We start from the raw sequence: 16,903 nt of genomic DNA, 5'->3' as shown, positions 1-16,903 counted from the left end.
TGCCACGGTCTTACATAAGACCGTGGTCTGTGCCCTAAACTGTACCCATATGGATGATGGCGTTAGTGTTTGCTGACGTATATAAATGTTTTTTTTTGTTTTTTTTTTCACTTTATTTCTAATAATTTTTGCTAATTAAAGCACTTCTATTATTAGTAGAATATTATTTACAAAATAGCAGAAAGAAACGCCGAACAATACGATACTTTTTTACTTTTTATTTATAATTTTCTTTTATATTTGTAATATTTTATATATAACCAACAATTTTTTACAATAAAAATTTATTTCTAAGCGAAAAAAGTCAAACTTTATCTTTCTTTGTATTTAATACATGAATAAACCTCTCTAAAATTTCACCGTTTTTATTTGTTAAAATAATTATACTTTTTGAAGTTGACTCAAATGAGACTACATTCTTTTGAAAGGTCGTAGTCTGAAGTACAAAACCTTACAATCATTTTTGTTAATATTCATTTGTTGCAAAGTTATATAAATTTTCAAATTCCCATTTTTCTCCATTTGTGTTCAAATTTTGTTATATATAAACAATTAGGTTTAATATTTGGCTTTAAAATGTATTGGATATTGTAGTAAAAATGTTGACAACTCAGAATTTTTTTGAATTTTTTGAAAGCCTAGAACATAAAAATGACAAAGTGGATCATGTGGATGACGGCGTTAGAAAGACAGTTGACGTAGCCCTACGTTTACTTTCCTTCGTTGAATACTTTAACATGAAATAGTGACAGCTGACGTAGTTTGTGACGTGACAAATGTCGCGTCCCTTACCCCAGATGGGAGCTCGGCCGAGGGAGGCGTCAGGGATGGTGCCTCCGCCCGAGGCGGGCGGAGAGCGAGCCTTTAGGTTAGGATTAAGACCTTTTGCGAGCGTTACAGATCGAGGGAGTGCGGAGCAGATGGCCAGGGTCACGACGAGTGTAACGGCTTATGCCGCGTCGAGGGACTTACGGCTGGACAACCAGGAGCTTCCGAGGGCGTACGGTCGGCGGGCGGGTCACGCTGGGGCCCACAGCCGGCAGATCAGCTGACCGAACCAGGCGTCACAGGTGGCACGAGAGCACTGCAGCCCGAATACGGAGGACGCGGAGAGGGGGACGCCCCGACGAAGGTCCCCGTTGAGGAACGGGACCACCACCGCTGTGTACCGCCCCCGGTCGACGAGCCATGGCCCGTCCAGCCTGGCCGTCGAGGAACCGGACGATGAGACGCGGCCTGGACAGCCGGTCTCAAATAGGCGGGATTTGAAACTACCGCCGGCGGAGGGGCGCAGTGACGAAGGGCGCTCTAGTGGGACGCGGCGATCGCCTGGAGGGATCGCTGGCGGGCCAGGGCGCAGCACCGACCAGGCTAGGGAAACCGGCGCGCGCGGGCGCGCGCGGGCCCTGCGTGGTCCCGCCGGACCGAGGAAACGCCACTGTCGTGCGAGCCGCCATCCCGACAACGTCCAGCCCCTATAACGAGCGACGAGCTGCCGGAAGGGAAAGACTTTGTAAGGCCACTGCTCAGCCTTCCTCGAAGTAAGATCGCGAGAATACCGAGGCCCTCCCGGGAGTCGCGTTGTGCCGCGGTAAAGTATGAAATCGGCCGTAATTAAAGAATATCGAGTGCCATACCGCGGGAGGGCCCGTGCGACGAAGTGATCGCGAGTGCCCGTCTCGGGGGTGAGAACGCACGGCCGCCGACAGTCAGCGTCCTTGTAATTTCGTGCGAGTGATATCGTCTTGTGTACTTTCGTTGCGTGTAATTTCGTTGGGAATAATTTCGTTTCGCGTAATTTCGTTGCGGGTGATTTCGTCGCGTGGAATTTCATAATCGCCGTTGGCTGGACCGAGCCGTAGTTTGAGAAGTGGCTCTCGCGCGTGAGAGAGCCTCGTAGTTATCGTTGCCGGTTAAGTTCGTGCCATTTGTAATTAGCTATACGTGCGTTTCATCGGGATTAATGGCCCACAGTTGTGTAACGGGTGAGGCCATTCGTGCGTTTCAAGGGGAGAGAAGATCCCCAGCGTTGTCGCGGTAGACCGTAGGGAAATTGCGTTAACTGTTTAATTGTTAGTATTTCGCGTTTGACCGTCCGGGTAGGATTCGTTGCAGCTTATGTCGGGGAATACTCTTGTGCGAATTCAATCGGGATTGCCGTGCAGTTCAGCGACGGAATGAGTATCGCGCTCGTGGGGTGACACGTGGCGTGTACTCGAATTCTGCTTGTTCGCCGTGGAACACGCTATCGTCCACTTGTGATCTGCCTTAACCGAAATATAATTCTATGTTTTATGTTATTTGAGTGTAATGATTGCGCTACGCTCCCTCTCCTATTCCACCCGCGGTTAATCAAAGAAGTCCACGCCTGAGAAATACTGCGATCTCGTGAATCGTGGTGCGTAGAATCGCACCTGGCGCCCAACATAACATCTTAAGAATACTCAGTCGAGCTACCATCGGGGTTTCGGAGAGAAGTATCGCGAATCATATAAGACGAGCTTTAGTGAAGAAAGCGACGGCGCGCTCCTCCACGGCCGGCGAGACCGTGAGGACATCGTCGTCGTCGTCATAAGTTCTATGTTGTTGTTTGCGACACAGTTGTTACTGTGCCCTTTTTTTCAAATATATTTATAATTTTTTTCTAATTTTACCTTAGGTTTTCTCATATAGGAAGCTTTTTAAGTGAAACAGCAACTTATAGATATAATCATTTATGAGATAGAAATAAATAGCGATACGTTTGAATATATACACATATACACATACATGTACATATATACACATATATAAGTCCATATACACAAACATATATAGTAATTTTACATTGATTTTTGCGGCATTTCTAAATTTTTATCTAAAACTTGCTTCCTGATAATTTTTTTCGCTCATAAAGTTTTATCTATGAGAAATTTGCCAAATTATTAGCATATAATAAATTGGCTTCCTCATTGAGGAAACTTTATAAGCGAAGTAAAATGATGAGGAAACAATCTGCCTAAATTGAACACTTAAATTTTTTTATTATATTTGTAAATTTATAATAAAAAGCGTTGTATATAAAATAGGGGTAGAAAACTTCATACACTTTTGAAGCAGAAATCGGTAATTTCTTCCCAGATCATCAGAAAATTCAATATCAACCTTCCTTTAATGATGCTCTATATATTCTGCATTTATATAAAATTCGTAATTTATTGCATATCCCCGTAGAGTTCGCAATCTACTACCAATACTATCCTTCTCCACTCACTTTAACCCTTTTGACCAACGGCTTAACGTCTCTTTCCGAAAGACGAAGCCCAGTTTTCTCCGCACAAGAGCTTATCTTGCACGGAGGGGCGCAGCTATCGGAAAAACATTCCATACTTACATGGCTCTAGTGGACTTGAACCTGGTTCCTCAGATTACGAGTCTGGCGCTCTACCACTAGACCACACTGCCGCCCTATGATATGCTCTATATAAGATATAAGATATAAGATATAAGATATAAGATATAAGAAGGCGTCGATCGGTGAATTGGTTTTCCGATTGTGACTAAAAAAAGTACAAGAATACATGTATAACTTATACTCTATTTAGGCATACATCGGTATATCCGGATCGACGATAAATTCATGTCAATACAGGATCCTCTCAGTGTTAAGTATAAATTTCTTGCAGCAATCTGTAACCCCTTCCCCGATTCTCGCCAAAGTAAATGTCAACCTTGCTTTAATGATATTCTATATAAGATTACATGTATAACTTTACATTTTTTTTAGACATAAATCGGTAAACCCTTCAACGATTGACGCCAAATTCAATACCAACCTTCCTTTAATGATAATCTATCCATAAAAAAATTCAGCTCAATATCACAAAATGTACGGAAATTTGACACAAAGATTTTTTAAAACAGAAATCGGTAACCCCTTCACCAATCATCACCAAATTCAATACCAACCTTTTTCTTTAATGACACTCTATCCATAAAAACACTTTTAGCTTAATTGATATCACAAAATTTACGGAAATTAGAGCAATCGGAGATTTGTTAAGATAGAAATCGGTAATCTCTTTTGGAGACTTTAGAGACTTTAGAGAGAAAATGGGACTCTATATATAAGCTATCAAATGACACCTTATTTATTACTCTACGATTATTAGTTTCGAAGATATAAACGTTCAAAGTGTGCCATGTTGTCGTTACATCCGGTTACATCTGTGCTCCTGGATTTACCCCTCCCCCCCTTTACTGTCGACAAAGACGTAGTTCTACGTCAAAATGACGGAGGATTAAAAGTGTCATGGTAAAATTTAAAATATCTCAAGAAATTCTTAACGAAAGAGAGCTTTATTATAGTGTTTGAAAACATCTCGACAAGGGCTACAAGAATATGACATGAAAAATAGGAGGTTCCATTTAAAGAATTTGAGCTAGGTAACCTTGACCTTGACCTGACCTTGAAAAGGTCACTCAAGGTTAAATCCATATTTTCATCATGTGATCCCCTGCTTCAAACCATGCAACTTTTATTTCAAACGTAAAGGCTATGAGATATTCCAGTTTCATTAAAATAGCTCACCTTGTAAGAAAAATAACAAGAATAATCGAGAAATACACATAATTTGGAACTTGCATTATTTTTTTTACAAAATAAAATTGTGATTAGATTATGCAATATCTTATGTATAATCATAAATAATTATATTATATATATCATTATTACCTTTAAATATAATTAGATATATATAGAGGTAATTTTTTTCTCATTTCTTCAAACTTTAATTTTTTGTAAAAAAGAACAATGCGAGAATTAATTATTTTAAATATTTTTTAATTCCTTTTCTTATTATTTTTTTAGTATATATCCCTTTTCGGTCACACTGGGTAAAATACACCCCAGCGTTTTTTGACTTCGAAAACGACCCAGTAAACCATGGGAAATGGGCCTTGTGCCACCATCTACAGGTAGTTGGGACCTTCAAGTATCGATCCCCGTCGGTGGTATATTTTTCGGCCCGTTGGTTCTCTCTCGGCATTTTTTTTCCGCAAAAAATCGCACCTTCATACCTCAAAATCAATATACTTTTTGAAACGGCCGCATAAACTGCAATAATTAGTGAAAAGTACGTCATCTGAGGATGAAAAAACCGTTTGAAAAATTAAAATATCTTAAAAATTGAAAAAGTTACATTAGAGTTTTTGTGAAATGTCACTTTTCCGACTTTTTTTTCAACAATTTTTTTACATATGTTAAATTAATTTTTTGCAAATCAAACCTATACAGTCTTTTTAAGGAAGACAAACTACAACAGGATATTTTTTTTTTAAGGTCACCTACAATTTTTTATACACGTGCAAACACGCTGGGGGTGTATTTCACCCAGTGTGACCGGTACGGGATTCTCGGGAAGTGTGACCGAAAAGGGATATGTTAGCCTCAAAGATCGAAAACGCGCACTAAGCGAAAATCGACACAACACGCGTTCTAACTTCTCAGATTCAGCCACAATGCAAAATTCGTATCATGCGAACTTTAAAAAACGCATCATAATGCGTTTTGACACATTTAAAAAGGCCACAAAGCGAAATTCATGTTGAGGTTCTTTTAATAATTGACCAAAACACGTTCTGACAATGTGAAAATGCCACAACGCGTTGCAATGTGGACGCTTATTGATGCAGCCATGACGCGATGTAAGATAAGTTGCAACCTGTCATCAATGACATAGTCGACAGATTCATGTACATTCTTGTTCATCAGTATTTTTCTAATAATAAACATTGTTCAGAATTAGTCCCACAAAGGGATTAATAAAAGTTTCTATCACAAAATTTTATTTGATTAAAAGAGCCATAGTATTAATAAAGGTAACTGTTCATTTTCTTTTATAAGGTAAAAATGAAGGTAAAGAGAAGTATCTTCAATGACCTTGTCCTTCACATATGTTATTATCAAAGACATGACTCTGAATAACTTTTCCTTATAACTTAATTGTCAGTTATTGCTTATTTAAAAAAGTTGTGAACAAAAAAGTTTGAGAAATATACAAATTTGTGTCAGTGTTAAAGGAAGTAATGTGTGTTGTGTATAGACGGCTTGCTGGCGGAATATGAGCTTAACGCGGATACGATTGATATCGATCTGTCACGATATTCTGCTCGAATTTGCTAATAAACTGCTATAGTGCTAACATTTTGCTTATTGGCACATTTTGTTTTCAGCTGTTTTCCGTGCTTTTCTTTTTAATGTTATACGTCCTGGGAATTGGTAGTGCCGTCGCGCTCGTCGGTTCTATCAATACTATTATATGCGATCAATTCCCAATGTGAAAGTACTGGCACGTGACGATTGGAACAGCCGTATTCGGCTTTTCTATTGGCACTCTTTACTGCACGCCCGTAAGTATTTTGTTTTAATATATGTTTAATAACGAAATTGGATCTACGTAAATCAGGGACCAAAAGTTTTGTTCACACACGAAAAATTTCCATACTCCCGTCGTATATATAAATCTGATAAGATTTGTGCATAGGGCGGCCAATTCCTGCTAGGTTTGGTGGATTTCTACGCGGGATCGTTTATAATTTTCTTTCTGGCCACATTGGAAATGAGCCGCATATTTTGGATATACGGACTGGAGAACTTTCTGGACGATGTCGAGTACATGTTGCAGAAACGGCCGTCGGTATACTAAAGGGTTTGCTGGGCGATAATCACGCCGCTATTACTCGCAGGAATCATTATTTATACTATTATCAATTTAAAACCATTGACTTATGGCGACACATTCTATCCGTTTAACGCGTACGGTTGGTATATATATATATATATATATATATATATATATATTTATTTATTTATTTATTTATCGAGAAAAATATGTATTAAATGCCTGTATTTATAAGAATTAAACAAAATTAGACAGATTAAAATTCAAATAAGACACTTTTTTCATTTTTACTTATTGAATATTTACATAGTGTATAGAAAGACTATATGTGTATGTGTGTGTATGAGCAAATTTCATCAAAACATACGAGAAATGGTAACAAAAAAAGCAAAAAAATAAAATAGAGAACAAAAAGCTTAGAGTAAAAATCAGTGACAAAGATAAAAATTAGTATACTATACGTAATACAGTACCGGTTAGAAGTATTGCATCGCTTATGAAAAACAAAGTCGTTACTTTAATGAAGAAAGACATACATTTTATTTTAGTACTGTTATTTTATGTTTTGATAGGAATATTGTGAGAAAAAACTATATAAGATCTTAATAATTTAATTGCGTTATTATTATCATCAAGATAATACAGGCCGACGAATTTCGACTTTTTTTTATCCTCAAATCTCAATAGTCGTTTTCGAAGAATTTTGACGTGCTGAAATCGAATCCGTTGCCCGAATTTCTCTATCACGTCAGGAGATATCTGTACCTAAAAGTGCCTAAAAAGAGTAAAAAGCCATTTTTCGGTTTCTTCAGATTAAAATAACTATAAAACGATACGTGTTAGGCCCATTTTCTCAACGGATTTGAATTCTGCAAGAGAAAAGCTATAGAAGTCATGCGTTTATACCTTGAAAATTGATAAAAAAAAAAACTATCTACTTCCATGACGCTTCTACCTAGCGGGGTCGCAACTCGTGCACAAGTTAAAGCGTCCTGGAGATAAATATAGTATTTTTTTTATCAATTTTCAAGATATAATGTATGGTTTCTATAGATTTTTTCCTGCAGAATTCGAATTCATCGAGAAAATTGGCCTAACACGTATCATTTTATAGTTATTTCAACCTAAAAACCGAAAATCTTTTTACTTTTAGGTACGGCGGATATCTCTGAAATTTGACGTGATAGCTAGTGCAATTCGGGCAACGGATTCGGTTTTTGGACGCCAAAATCCTTCGGAAACGACTATTGATGAGATCTGAGGATCAAAATTTACTACGTGTAATTATACAACGTCAATTAAATCATTAAGATCTTTGTTCTCAAAATATTCCTTTCAAACTATAAAATAACAGTACTAAAATAAAATTTTATAACATTTATGTACATCTTTCTTCATTAAAGTAACGATTTTCCTTTCCATAAGTGACGCAATACTTCTAATCAGTACTGTACGTAGATTTCCAAATAATTGAACTTCCGGCTTAAAGTAAATTAAAAGAAAAAAGTATCGGATCGGCGGTTGGCAACTGACTGAAACAGAGCGCTATCAATCAGCGCTCGGAGGTCATGGAACAAGTAAAAGGACTGACCGTCGATTACACTGGTGACATCCGGATCGCACCAGTTGAACACTCATTACTCATGCAGGTAAAAAGAACAGCGATCAGCATCTATTATATGAATAGAACGCATTAATCGGAGGCGAGGAGCAATCCGTTTTGAAAACGAGGTAATTATTTACAATATAGGGCTTTTTCCGAATTTTGAAATTTTCTTGCGGCTCTCTTGGTAAAAACCTTTGTTGTGACTCCGACAGTGATAATCAATCGGGGGAGCCCGAAAAATATGTACCCTACCAATTTTTTTACCAATTTTTTAAACCTATTTTTATACCTATTTTTTCCGACATACTGGAATACACACACGCGGAAAGGTGCAAGGGGGGGCCTTCTGCCTCCCCTCCCGCGGTAGGCAGCGTGGACCTCGCTTTACAACTTAAAGTACATGCTAAGGCTGCGGTCCGATTCACGCTCACAGCTTTGAAAGCATCGCTTTTTACAACGCTGTGAGCGGGAATCGAACTGCAGGCTTTAGCATGTATTTTAAGTTTTAAAGCGAGGTCGGTGCCTACCGGAGGTGGGTGCGGGAGGAGGGGCCGAAGGTCCCCCTTGCACCCCCCGCGCGCGCGTGCGTGCGTGCGTATGTGCGTGTGTGTGTGTGTGTGTGCATATATCTCCGAAGCTATTTCAGTCCGACCTTTATATATGTATATATATATATATATATATATATATATATATGAAATGATTCGGGAAGACTCCCCCAACAACATATTTAAAAATAAACCAAATCGGAGAGGAGGCCCCTTTTAGGCATAAATACCAAAGAAAATTAAACGTTTGCGTGGAAAATTGAACAATACTTAAAAAAAATCCACTTTTAAAAAAGGCGTGTTACCTGAGTAAATTTCGTTTGTATCGTAAAATTGAAGCCTCCTTTTCCGCGATGCCGATTGGCTATCTCGATTGATTGCCGCGCCGCGTAGCTTGCTTCATCCCGTGAGGGACTGTCATCGCGGAGTGTGGCGAGTTTCGTGCGTGTATAGTGCGTCGTGTGTGTCATGATGTGACAGCTCGCGTCGTGTCGCGAGGTTAATCGTCCCGCGTCGTGTCGCGATTATTATACAATAGCATAATGTTAAAGCTAAATGGCGCGCGCGAAGCGCGCGCGTCTGTAGTGTCTAGTAGATTATTAAAAAATAGATATGGTACTGTAGGTATTTGGTACCGCAGGAGGTCGATTATGCCTCCGGGTGTCGGCCTACTACCGACGTCTTGACGAGAGGTATCGAGGAATAATTACACACTCGATTACTGCTGATAATACTTTATTGCAGACCACGCAACTGCCACGAGAGTCAGTACAATTCTAACGGTCGTCGAGACTCAGTTCTGCCAACCTCGTAACTCTCAACCTCTCTTGCTAGCGCAGGAGAGGGGGCTGACCAATCAGAAGGGAGACAGATATGCTGCTCCCTACACACTCCCCCCCGAGTGTTAACGAAATAAATAATAAGTAATATTGCACTAAGCGAATGAGCTTAAGTGTTTGGCCAGGTGCTATTGTACGAGGTTAACAAGACCTTAACAAAAAATATATTATACGCTTAAACGTAATTTGAGCCGACTTATATCTAATAATATTATATAGAATTCTGGCTTACAATTAAATCACTTTGGTTTAGTGGACGGCGCAAATGTAACAGTCTTACGAGAGTAGGTTTTAAGCGCTGGGTTCGGATTTACATTCCGGTTGAGTATGTTCTCGGAGGTTGATGGGGGGTCGGTGGGGTCATCAGGGACAAAATATGCCGGCTTTAATAAATCGACGGACACGCTTTTTGTGTTTCCGTTGATATCAATATTGAATACGCGCTCCGAGATGCGTTGCACTACCTTGTGCGGACCGGTGTACGGACGCTCTAACGCCCTTTTAGCCATATTGCGTAAAAACACATGAGTACAATTATATAAATCTTTAAAATAAAAGGCGCGTTTTTTATGTTTGTACGCGACGGGAACCGGCCGGACTTGGCGCATATATTCGCGAAACTCTTCAAGGAAATAATTAGGGTTAGGTGTAAAATCATCGGGAAGAAAGAATTCCCCGGGAAGTCGTAAAGTCGTCCCGAACATAATATCGGCGGGAGACGCATTTGTGTCAGCACGGACGTGTGACCGAAGTCCTAATAGAACGGTAGATAAGGTACGCGTCCAGCACGCATCGGCATGGCACATGATTGCAGCTTTAAGCACCCGATGCCAACGTTCAATCATGCCGTTCGACGCCGGGTGGTAGGCGGTTGTACGAATTCGTTCGCAACCGATTAATGAAAGTAACGCCTCGAATAGGCGGGATTCGAATTGGGCTCCCTGATCCGTAGTTAGTAATCGAGGGGTTCCGTAACGGGAAATCCACGTGTCGTAAAATGCTCTAGCAACGGTTTGTGCAGAGATATCTTTAAGAGGAATTGCCTCGGCCCAACGCGAAAATCTGTCGATCATAGTGAGACAATAAGAGTAACCCTCAGAAGGAGGTAATGGGCCGATAATGTCAATATGCACTTGATCAAATCGCCCGTCGGGAGCAACAAAGTGCTCAGGAGTTAGTTTTACATGACGAGAGATTTTCGCTTGCTGACATTCGATACAATTTTTATACCATTTAGCGATATCGCGGTGCATGTCAGGCCAGACATAACGCTGTCGGATAGTGCGATCGGTAATTTTGCCACTCGGATGGGCTGGGTTATGGAACATTTGAAATACTTTAACGCGGAGACTATCGGGGACATATGGCCGAATAGCTTCGCCCGAGATTTCGCAATATACAGTTGTGTGATCTGGGCCCCACTGAATTTTCTTCAACTTTAAAGGATGATCGGGGGCGTTAGCAATCAACTTGAGTTGCTCGTCGTTCTTTTGTAGCTCGGCGAGCTCATTAAGATTAAATTCAACCGGCAAACGCAGGGAATCGATCCGCGAAAGCGAATCCGCAACAACATTTTGTGAACCAGCGACATGTTCAATATGCGTTGTGAACTGCGCGATATATGACAATTGGCGTAGTTGTCGCGGGGACGCCTTGTCAGACCGTTGCATAAACGCGTACATGAGCGGTTTATGGTCGGTCAAAATTTTAAATTCACGTCCTTCTACAAAATGACGAAAATAATTAACGGCTTCAAAAATTGCCGTGAGTTCTCGGTCGTAAGCGCTATACCGAGTTTGCGCGGGGGAGAATTTATGCGAAAAAAATGCTAGGGGCTCCCAAGTATCCCGTTTTTTCTGTTCAAGAACTGCCCCCATGGCGAAATCGGAGGCATCCGCGACTATACGAAGTTCCGCGCCAATATGGGGATGCACCAGCATTGCAGCGTTAGCAAGGCCGTTTTTGGTCTTTTCAAACGCTTCGATTAATTCGTCAGACCATACGATTACACGCTTATCGTTTTTACGCGAGTCGACTAGTAATGCATTTAGTGGTGCTTGAGCTTCTGCCGCGCGAGGGATGTTGCGACGGTAAAAATTTATCATGCCGAGGAAACGGCGTAGGTCGGCGATGGTTTTGGGTCTAGGAAATTTGGTAATCGCCTCAACTTTCTCTGGGATGGGACTGATTCCTTTACCATTAATTATATACCCGAGAAACTTTAGTTCATGTGCGCCGAATACGCATTTTTCAACATTAAGGCGGAGGTGAAACTCTTTAAGCCTTTGGAATACAATGCGTAAATGCTTAGCATGCTCCTCTGGAGAAGAGGAAGCAATTAGGATATCATCCATATAAATAAAAACAAAATCTAGATCGCCTAAGGCGCGATTTATATATCGTTGAAAGGATTGACCGGCGTTACGAAGGCCAAAGGTCATAAATAAGTATTCGAATAACCCAAAAGGGGTTATAATAGCTGTTTTCTCAATGTCCTCAGGGGCCATTGGAATCTGATTATAGGCTTTATATAAGTCGAGGGATGAAAAAATTGTTTTCCCGTGTAAATTAACGGAGCAGTCATGCAGGTGGGGGGTGGGGTATCTATCAGGTCGCGTGATTGCATTAACACCGCGGTAATCACCGCACACCCGCCAGGTGCCGTCTTTTTTACGGACTAGATGAATGGGACTGGCCCAAGGACTGCTAGAGGGGCGGCAAATGCCTGCTTCGACTAAAGCTCTGATCTCGGCCTTTGCGGCCTTAAGTTTATCAGGAGGAAGGCGCCTAGCGCGCGCAGCGACTGGAGGGCCGGTGGTGATAATATGATGAAACACGTCACAATTGGACGGCGGAGCGAGGGGAAGGGCTCCTGTTATTTGCGGAAATTCCTTGAGTATTTGAGAAAACTCAGAGGAAGGTTTAATCGTATTAATCGAATGTATCGGGGCCGGTTTTTTAGTCGCGAGGGTATATAATTTAGTAGTGGAATCTATAAGACGTCGTCGTTTTAAATCTACTATTAACCCGTAGTGCGATAGTAAGTCAGCGCCAATGATGGGGTACGGAACTGCGGCAATGCAAAAATTCCATCGAATTGGCCGTCTTAAACCGAGGTCAAGCTCACGAAGAGATTCCCCGAACGTGTCGATACGCGTATCATTTGCTGCGAAGAGCTTTAATTCGGAGGGCCTTCCCTTGATCCTATCGATAGCGGGTACAAGAGAGATATCCGCGCCTGTATCGACAAGGAACATTTGGCCACTGGTACGATCACGGACGTGGAGACGGTTAGAAATTTGAAGGCCCTTGCCGACCGTCTCCGAACGGAAAGGCTGTTTTGGTTTTTTGGATCTTTCACGGAGCGGAAGTTGGATCGCGAATGCGAATTTAGTGTTTTTCCCAGCTTTTCGGATTCTTTTTTAAATAAGGCAAGCATATCGGCCATCATATCGCGAAGTTGCTGCATCTCGGTTTTTGCGGGAGGGGGTGAATTCCCCTTGATTACGGCGGACGCGTAAGGGCTGGTTTATAATAGCCGTAACCGTTGATTTAAGCCGTAATCTTTAAGAAATTGACCAATCACAGTCGATTATTCTTCTCACATTCGACTGTGATTGGTCAATTTCTTAAAGATTACGGCTTAAATCAACGGTTACGGCTATTATAAACCAGCCCTAAGACTCGCCTCCGATATTGCTCTCAGCCATTCAGTCGGCGGTCTCGGCTAAACGGTTGAGGTCGGTAATTTCCGTAGCTATCAGGATCGCGCGGTGATTGGGTGGTAGATGGTCCAAAAAAATTGATTTTATTACATTATCATCTAAGTTCCCGTCATTAAGACTGCGCAGTCGACTGAGGATTAACGAAGGTTTTCCGTCGGTCCCGACTTGTCCCGTTAAAAGTTTTCGCAATTTTGTTTCGACCGAAGGTGCATATGCCGCGATAATTCGAGCTTTAATCTGCTTATAAATATCCGTTGGGGAAGGGTTTAAAGCAATTATGTCCCTTACGTGTCCCACTACTTCGGCATCGAGTGCAGCGAGTACGGTATCGGCTTTAGTGAACTCTGCAGTGATCCTAGAATTTCTCATGAGAATCTCAGCCTGGATGAACCACAATTCTGGGTCAACTTGTGAAAACGGGGGGAGCTTGGGAACCCATAGGTTATCTATACACGGAATTACAATATTATTATCAATCGCGTCCGAGGTGACTGAATCGGGGCCCTGAGCGTTTAGCTGGGCTTCCGCTGCCTCTGCGCGTGTTTGAAGAGCCGCGTCCGACATTGTTTTAAATTTATAGTAAGCTACTAGCAAAACGAGAGCGATAAACAGCATAAACAACATGAGCGTTAAATAATATAAGCGACATGGGCGTTAGACGATATAAACGATATAAACGACACGAGTGTTAAGAAATGACGGCGCGGGGCGGATTACTATCCTTCGTTTAATTACTGTAGTCTGGGTAGAATCCAAAGCCCCGGTGACGATGGGACCCAAGGCGCCGGAGACGTTGGCTTCACGCATCCAATCGATGAGGCGACAGCGACGTTGACAATCCGTGGTATCGGCGAAGAAAAGCCGGTCGCACACCATCAGGAGAAGGCGATAACGGCGGCGGCGGAGAAGGGCCAGACGCGCACCAGGAGATGGTCGTGGTAACAAGACGGCAGAACCGCTGTGGCCACCCGGGCGCCGGTGGGGTCTCACGTGCACGCCTCGTGCCTCGTGCAAAAAGCGCGGCAAGAAAAATGGCCGCCCGAAAAATGTTTCGGCGCGGCAAGGCTGGCTGGCCGCAGCGTGGGCAACTAACAGCCAGGGACATAGGAATGTACCTTGCGGTTGCGGGCAATTCGATCCGCTACTTCTGCGTCCGTTCCTCGGGGAAGTCTGGTCCACACGAGGATTTATCTCTGACTCGGGCTTCCGGTAGCAATTTGTGCAAGAACCGTTGCGTGTTTTTTTAGTCGGGGTCACCAATGTAGGTATTTGGTACCGCAGGAGGTCAATTATGCCTCCGGGTGTCGGCCTACTATCGACGTCTTGACGAGAGGTATCGAGGAATAATTACACACTCGATTACTGCTGATAATACTTTATTGCAGACCACGCAACTGCCACGAGAGTCAGTACAATTCTAACGGTCGTCGAGACTCAGTTCTGCCAACCTCGTAACTCTCAACCTCTCTTGCTAGCGCAGGAGAGGGGGCTGACCAATCAGAAGGGAGACAGATATGCTGCTCCCTACAGTACATATTTTTCGGGCTCCCCCTATTGATTATAACTGATGTCAGACTCAAAAGTTTTTACCAAGAGAGCCGCAAGAAAATATCAAAATTCGGAAAAGGCCCTATATTGTAAATAATTATCGAAAACGACGACAAACTGTTTCGTCCTACTCTCAGGCTTTCTTTGTTTTACCATTTCCCGTACAAATCAGTAAAAATTTTTCTCTGAAGTAGAATCAAATTTTGAGACTGAATTTTTGAATCCGATATATAGAATGCTCCTATGATTCATGAGGTACAGATATAGCTTCATTTTAAGACGGAGTTAAACACTAGGATAAGATTTTCGCTGTGAAAGTGAATAAAAACCAGATATATTTAAATAAAAATATTGCAATTTATATATAAAAAAAGCAAAAGTATACACACAAACTAATTACGATCCGGCAAGCGCTTATATTTCTGTGATGATGATGCGATATCAATAACATTATAAATATAATAGAGTGTTACAGTCTTTACAATCGGATTCTCTTTAATCAGAATACAGCTATTGTTAACTGGGCACAAATGCGATCTCAAAGTTAATAAAGGTATAACATTAACTGATATTTTCATTGTCGCGAATATTTTTGTTTGCTGGCTCGCATTAGTTCATTTATTCATGTTAAACTTTTTTTAAAGCTAATCCATTTTCATAGTACTAATGTGCATTAATATTATACAGCATGATTCAGGATCTTTGCGACAAAACTCTGAGGAACGATAAATCTCGCAAAGAGGACCATTTTCTGTGAAGCAACTTGTGTTGTCTGACACGTCGTTTAGGAGCTACGTGACCGCGTAGACAGGTCTCAGGTGACATTTATCACAATTATGAGATAAATTATTCATTTATTGTTGCAAATACACTTGCAGACAGTTTAGAAGGCGTTCAAAGTGTACCTTGAGCCTGATTGCATTCATAACACCATCGTAACATTGTCGGACTCTTTCGACATTTGAGGTCATGTTGAGGCTAATTGTAGCGCAGAATGCAATCAGGTTTAAGGTAGACACTTTGAACGCCTTCTGTAAACTGTTTGCAAATGTACTTGAAACAATAAGTAAATAATAAATTTATCTCATAATTGTAATAAATATCACCTAAGACCTGTCTGCCCAGTCGCATAGTTCCTAAACGACGCGTCAGAGAACATAGGTTGCTTTATAGAAAAAGGTCCTCTCTGCGAGATCTATTGTTCCTCAGAGTTTGTCGCAGAGGTCTTCAATCACCCTGTATATTAATATTGCATATATTATAATATGTATTATATAATTATAATATTAAAATATTACAGTTCCAGGAAATGGAAAGTAAAAGAAGATAAGCATAGCTGAGGAAAGGTTAAGCCAACGATAAAGAAGAGATGAGATGAAAAGAAGAAAGGTATAGGAAAGCTATTGGCGTATTCCTGGAACAAGGACTGGCGAAACTTGTCTGCGTTGTAGGAAAGGAAAGGTAAAAGAAGGTGGACACGCAAGGCTTGTTTAAAGGACGCAGCAGTTTTCTGGAAATATTAGAATCTTTGAATGGCACGGAGGCGAACCCAGGTATATTAATTATGCAACAGTAGATAGGAGGCATGGGAAGATAACTAGAGAACGAACGTGCGAGGAGGAAATATATGTTGCTTCGGTGAGAACGAGAGAAGAAGAGCTGGGAGGAAATTTACTAGGACCGAATGAGAAGCAGTGTAGAGGATTTTGGCAAATAATGAAGAGGAACGGAGCGATTCGAGAGCACAGAAGTGATGCTATTGGAAGAAGAAAAAAGAGGAGGCAGGGGCATATATAGGGAGGTGTGATGAGTTCGGAAGGACTGGGGATATAGGATAGCATTAGTTAGGTAGTAAGAGATTTGTTATTAGTCATAAGTTTATTATATGTATTGTAAGATGAGAGAGTTGCGTCAATATTTGAAGGTAAAGGTAAAGAATTATTAATATATTAAGATATGGTTGAAAAACAGGAAA

General features: G+C 41.3%; 1 protein-coding gene and 1 pseudogene across 4 annotated transcripts in view; one reads left to right on the top strand and one right to left on the bottom strand.

Annotated features, from left to right (window-relative positions):
* Ttll5 (Tubulin tyrosine ligase-like 5) overlaps positions 1–16,903 on the bottom strand; it is a 228,495-nt gene that overhangs the window by 55,822 nt on the left and 155,770 nt on the right. The window contains exon 14 of one of the 4 annotated variants that reach the window (XM_071793422.1): positions 3,374–3,459. The exons of the other annotated variants lie outside the window; for them this stretch is intronic. Within the exon in view, the coding sequence (XP_071649523.1) occupies positions 3,448–3,459 (12 nt within the window). The 3' untranslated portion in view covers positions 3,374–3,447. Of the gene's footprint in view, positions 1–3,373; positions 3,460–16,903 lie in introns of those variants that run through there. 4 annotated transcript variants of the gene reach the window in all.
* The window catches only part of LOC139821972 (sodium-dependent nutrient amino acid transporter 1-like), a 53,407-nt pseudogene that overhangs the window by 25,067 nt on the left and 11,437 nt on the right, over positions 1–16,903 (top strand).

This window comes from Temnothorax longispinosus, chromosome 11 (assembly GCF_030848805.1).
Source record: "Temnothorax longispinosus isolate EJ_2023e chromosome 11, Tlon_JGU_v1, whole genome shotgun sequence".
In the NCBI taxonomy this organism is placed as follows: domain Eukaryota; kingdom Metazoa; phylum Arthropoda; class Insecta; order Hymenoptera; family Formicidae; genus Temnothorax; species Temnothorax longispinosus.
Note: the sequence above shows the minus strand (reverse complement) of the source record. Positions and strands in the feature narration are given on the sequence as shown.